Source organism: Rhinopithecus bieti, unplaced genomic scaffold (genome assembly GCF_001698545.2).
Source record: "Rhinopithecus bieti isolate Rb0 unplaced genomic scaffold, ASM169854v2 scaffold_7888, whole genome shotgun sequence".
NCBI lineage: Eukaryota > Metazoa > Chordata > Mammalia > Primates > Cercopithecidae > Rhinopithecus > Rhinopithecus bieti.
The window spans coordinates 971,453-977,668 of NW_016805944.1; the positions used below are offsets into that span (position 1 = coordinate 971,453).

Below are 6,216 nucleotides of genomic sequence, written 5' to 3' on the forward strand. Positions count from 1 at the left end.
GATCTCAGCTCACTGCAAGCTCCGCCTCCCGGGTTTACGCCATTCTCCTGCCTCAGCCTCCCGAGTAGCTGGGACTACAGGCGCCCGCCACTTCGCCCGGCTAGTTTTTGTATTTTTAGTAGAGACGGGGTTTCACCGTGTTAGCCAGGATGGTCTCGATCTCCTGACCTCGTGATCCGCCCGTCTCGGCCTCCCAAAGTGCTGGGATTACAGGCTTGAGCCACCGCGCCCAGCCTGACCTGGGTAGTTGTTACATGGTCCCTGGTTTTATGATAATTTGTGAAACTGTACATTTATATTTTATACTCTTTAGGACGTATTATATTTCACAATAGGAAAGTTAAGTAGTGAAGTAGTGGGACTCTTGGGCAGGAGGGAGGGGTCCCATCCCAGAGATTCAGGTGTAAATGGTGTGTCTGGAGCAGTCAGGGCCTGCCCTGGAACTCCTCACTGCTCACAGAATTTTTAAAAACAGAAAAATAGGCCGAGCGCGGAGGCTCATGCCTATAATTCCAACACTTTAAGAGGCCAAGACAGGTGGATCACTTGAGGTCGGGAGTTTGAGATCAGCCTGGCTAACACAATGAAACCCCGTCTCTACTAAAAATACAAAAATTACCCGGGTATGGTGGCACATGCCTGTAATCCCAGCTACTCGGGAGGCTGAGGCAGGAGAATCGCCTGAACCCAGGAGACAGAGGTTGCAGTGAGCCAAGATCACGCCACTGCACTCCAGCCCGGGTGACAGAGCAAGACTCGGTCTCAAAAAAATAAAGAGGCCGGGTGCGGTGGCTCAAGCCTGTAATCCCAGCACTTTGGGAGGCCGAGATGGGTAGATCACGAGGTCAGGAGATCGAGACCATCCTGGCTAACACGGTGAAACCCCGTCTCTACTAAAAGATACAAAAAACTAGCCGGGCAAGGTGGCGGGTGTCTGTAGTCCCAGCTACTTGGGAGGCTGAGACAGGAGAATGGTGTGAACCTGGGAGGCGGAGCTTGCAGTGAGCTGAGATCCGGCCACAGCACTCCAGCCTGGGCGACAGAGTGAGACTCCGTCTCAAAATAAAATAAAATAAAATAAAATAAAATAAATGGTGAATCTACAGGGCAGCCAGGGCACTGGTATTTTTCAAAGCTCCCGGGCAATTTGAATGCATATCCAGAATGAACCACTGCATTGGCTGAAAGGCGGAAGAGAACTTTATAAAAGAGGGAACCAGCTCTCAACAGCTGAAACCATCAGTCTCAACACCACCAAAGGAGGCATCTTGCCAAAACCTACCCGACATATGATTAAACCTATATAGGGTTAGCCACCACTTCACTGCAAGTACAGGGGACAGAGGAGGACATTAAACACACCATGGCGATATAATCAGCAAAATCTATTTTTCATTTTTCCACCTGAGTATGCTTGCTAGGGAGAATTTCAGCAAAATCTAGGCCGCAAAACTCTACAGGACAAATAACCTGATTTCTTCCACAAATAAGTAGCATGAAAAGTGGTGAGGGGGATATAAATTAAAAGAGATTTAAGAAATACATCAGCCATGCTCAGTGGCTCATGCGTGTAATCCCAGCACTTTGGGGGGCCGAGGCAGGTGGATGGCTTGAATTCAGGAGTTCAAGACCAGCCTGGGCAACATGGGCAAACCCTGTCTCTATAAAAAATATATATATATGAAAATTAGCTGGGCATGATGGCATGTGCCTGTAGTCCCATCTACTAAGGAGGCTGAGGTGGGAGAATCGCTTGAGCCCAGGAAGTCAAGGATAGAGCGAGCCAAGATCATACCACCACACTCCAGCCTGGGCAACAGAGCAAGACTGAAAAAAAAAAAAGAAAAGAAAGACCTCAACAAACTGCAATGTGCAGCCATATTTAGATACAGGACGAATTCAAACCACTTGCAAAAAAGACACTTGAGAGATGATCAGAGAAGCGTAAGTGTGAACGCATACGCAGTGGGTTTCAGATGATATGATGGAATTTTTGTTAATGTTGTTGGACGTGATGACAGCACTTATATCCTTATATGTGAAAGATACACACTGAAGCTTTTACAGAGGAGATACGAAGACTGGGATTTGCTACAGGGCAGGGGGTGGCAGTACATCAAACAAGATGGGCAAACGTGGGTAACTGTTGAAGCTGGGGGACAAGTACGTGCAAATTATACTACTGTATACTTTTGTGGTGCTTGGAATTTTTCCTAACAAATCCTTCTTAAAATCTGTGGTTCCCCACACTCTCCAACAAGGAGCTTTCCTTTCTATTCAGCCCCTGCCCACCTGACTTCTCCCTTCCTCACCTCCTGCCTCCCTTTCCCATAGGCTCCAGCCAGATGCAGTTCTCACCTCCCAGAACCTTCTCTCCTTCTTCTCCTGGCAAAAACCACTCCACTCATCCGGGAAGCCTACCTGCCCCTGACGTTCTCCGCTCTCCCAGCCCTCTGTACCTTTCCATCCTAGCACCAACCCTGGCAGACCTGGCATGTAGAGGAGTGTCCGTTTCCCATGTGGATCCCACCTTTCTGGGGGCAGAGCCTCCACCTGTCTGGTTCACTGCACAGGACCCCAGGCTGCATGGCCGGGCGCACTGCATTCAACTCTATTCCACTTGTTAACAAGCTGGGTGGCCCTGGGCAGTTTCACTTCACATCTGTGAGCCTCAGGCCATCTTTTCTCATCTGCGAAGAGGGACGATAATAAGAATGCCAGCCTGTTAGGCTGTAAGAATCTATTCACAGTGCTTAGACCATGTCTAGCATAATAAGCATTAACCAGTGTCGGGCAGTGTGCCTGGCACAGCATGAACTCCATAAATGTTGGCTGAATGAAGGAATAAATCTCAGAACCTTTCCAAACTCCCTAATTCCTGGCTGGGAAGAGGAAGATAAGCCACTGAGCACTGGTGGGATCTCAAGGCTCCCGTGGTTGGTGCCAAAGGATGGAGGGCGCCATCTTGTGGCCATCTTGGGAAACACACATCCAGAAACACAAACCTAGAAACACACACACACCGCCTGAGACAGCGCGCGCGCGCACACACACACACACACACACACACACACACACACACACACACACAGCCTGAGAGCAGATCCTGAGGATAAATTCTGGCCTCCCCACTGTGGCCTTCCTCGGCCCAGCAGTACACAGGCGAGCTCCTCCGAAGACCGGCGGGGTTCCCCAGCCCCGTGAGCTCCCATAAGGACTGGTCCTCCGGGTCAGCACTTAGAGCTCTGTCCTGGGCTTGCAGCCACAAACAGTGCAAACAGCTGGGGAAAAAACAGAGGCTCGGCGCTGGCTGCCTGGATCTAAGGTCCAGCCTAGCCATATTACCCACTGTGTGACCTGCACCAAGGTCCCTAACTTCTCTGGGCCTCTGTCAAATGGTGATAATAGCAGTGCCTACCTTGTAGCGCGGCTGTGAGGATAAAATGAATTCAATCATAAAGCACAGAGCAGCCCTGGCATACAGTTAAATGTTCCATAAACATTAGTTACTGGTGTTATTATTACTAAAAATATTATTAGTCCACAATGAGCCAGGCCTCTCCCCGGTAGCGATCAAGCCCCAGATTCACCTCCCCAATAGAACCGAGCACATGGCAGGCATGAATATATACGCCAAAAGCCTTTGCTTCTTTCACTTCATTCATTCCCTTGTTCTCACCGCATTCCCATCTAACACAAGGACTTTGCCCAGGCTGTTCCCTCTGCCTACAACACTTCCCCAGCTCCTGTGCCTGACCCACCCCACACCCCAGTGGAGTCCTGTGACAGCCTCGCATGGCACAGGCTCCCTTTCCTGCCCCAGGCATCTCCGTCTGTAATGATATACTCAGGTTGTTATATACTTAGCACCTATCTCCCCCAGGGCTGGGCACCACGTGAGTGGCAGGGAGGGGGCTAGCACAGAAGGGGCACCCTGTGAAGGTGGATTCACCTACGTAGAGCTCGACCTCCCGACCCTTGCACATGCTGCTCCCTTTGCCAAGAACACCCCTCCCATACCAGGCAGGGTCAGGTACCCCATCCACTCTGAGCCTTCACTGTCTGCAAACACATCTGCCTCCTTCCCTGGACTGACAGTCCCAGGAGGGCAGTGCCAAGATAGTCTTGGTCACTGCTATGTCCCCAGCACCACCCAGCCCAAAGGTACAGAAGAGGGGCTCAGAGGCCACGCGCAGTGGCTCATGCTTGTAATCCCAGCACTTTGGGAGGCCAACGCAGGCAGATCACTTGAGGCCAGGAGTTTGAGATCAGCCCGACCAACAGGGCAAAACCCCTTCTCTACTAAAAATACAAAAATTAGCTGGACATGGTGGCACGTGCCTGTAATCCCAGCTATTTGGGAGGCTGAGGAAGGAGAATGGCTTGAACCCAGGAGTAGGAAGCTGCAGTGAGCCAAGATCGCACCACTACACTCCAGTCTGGGCAACAGAGTAAGACTCTGTCTCAAAAAAAAAAGAATAAATACATGGTGGGTAAAGGACAGTCATCTTCCTCACAGGGCCAAGCACGGGCCCTGCAGTGCATGATGGGAGGGCTCCAGGGCTCCCACCCACCCCAGCTGCCCACCCCTCTGAGACTCACTGCTCCCGCAGGTGCCAGATCTCACTCTCCCGGGTGTCCCGAGTGTTCTGGCCGTCCAGCCCTTGCAGGCGGCCCAGTTCCTCCTTCAGTGACCGGATGATGCCCTGCAGAACCACGGGGTCTGGCTTGCCCTGGTACGGGAGGGGCAGCGGGTAGTGAATCCTGAGGAGGGGGGGTTAGAACCGTGGCATCTCAGAGGCCAAGAATGCACCTGAGGGTAAACACCAGCCTCTAAGAGCCACAGAATGTGAGAACACACAGTTCCAAAAACTGCACCATCCTAGAGGCTCATGGGCACATCCTCAAGGCCCTTTCCTGTCCCCAGACCCCTTGTACCAGTCACTACCTCTGAAAGTCTCTTATATAACAATTTGGAAACCACTGGGATTGGCAGCCCTGGTGTAGTCTGGGGGAACTTCCTTGTCACACACTGCTGATGAAGGGAATGCTGGTATCATGTTACTTGCAGCCAAACACAATCCTGATTCAGATGCCACAGTGGGGGATCCTGGTTGGCCTGGCCTGGGTGACCCTGGCTTGGCTGGGGAAAGGTGGGCCATTGTGATTAACAGCCTCATGAGATGCTATTCACAGAGGATTGGTAACTTCCCACTAAGAAATCCAGTGGTTACCAACACATGGGGCAGACACGGTCACCCAGCTACACACTGCCATTCCCAACTCCCTTGCTGCCTCCCCCTATAAAGGCTAGAAAGCCAGCTATTCATTTTCCCAGCATCCCTTGCATGTGACCACTTCTGGCCACACATTACAGGAAATCTGTTGGGAGTCTTCTGGGAATACGTTTCTTTTTCTGATAAAAACAGCAGATGCAATTAATAAACTCAGCCCTGTCCCTCTTCTTCCTGCCTTGATATAGACGCAATGTCTGGAGGATCCAGCAGCTATTTTGTGGCCATGAAGAGATAAAAAAGATGAAGTCAAAAGGCCAAGCTGGGCACAGTGGCTCATGCGTGTAATCCCAGTGCTTTTGAGAGGCTGAGGCGGGAGGATCACTTAAGGCCAGGAGTTCGAGACCAGCCTGGGCAACATGACAAAACCCCGTCTCTACTAAAAATACAAAAATTGGCCGGGCGCGGTGGCTCACGCCTGTAATCCCAGCACTTTGGGAGGCTGAGGCGGGCGGATCACGAGGTCAGAAGATCGAGCCCATCCTGGCTAATACGGTGAAACCCCGTCTCTACTAAAATACAAAAAAAAAAAAAAAAAAAAAAAAAAAAAAAAATAGCCAGGCATGGTGGCAGGCACCTGTAATCCCAGCTGCTCGGGAGGCTGAGGCAGGAGAATGGCATGAACCCAGAAGGCGGAGCTTGCAGTGAGCCGAGATCACACCACTGCACTCCAGCCTGGGCGACAGAGCGAGACTCTGTCTCAGAAAAAAAAAATACAAAAATTAGCCAGGCGCGGTTGTGGGCTCCTATAGTCCCAGCTACTCTGGAGGCTGAGGCACAAGAATTGCTTGAACCTGGGAGGCAGAGGTTGCGGTGAGCCAAGATTGCACCACTGCACTCCAGCCTAGGTGACACAGTGAGACACCATCTCAAAAAAAAAAAAAAAAAAAAAAAACCAAACAAATTAAAAGGGAAAGGGGGG

At 51.0% G+C, this 6,216-nt stretch overlaps 1 protein-coding gene across 5 annotated transcripts in view; it reads right to left on the reverse strand.

Moving 5' to 3' along the window:
• Positions 1-6,216, reverse strand: part of CCDC61 (coiled-coil domain containing 61) — a 27,775-nt gene that overhangs the window by 6,278 nt on the left and 15,281 nt on the right. For all 5 annotated transcript variants that reach the window (XM_017874335.1, XM_017874337.1, XM_017874338.1 and 2 more), the window contains exon 5: positions 4,603-4,764. In XM_017874335.1, the coding sequence (XP_017729824.1) occupies positions 4,603-4,764 (162 nt within the window). The remainder of the gene's footprint in view (positions 1-4,602; positions 4,765-6,216) is intronic.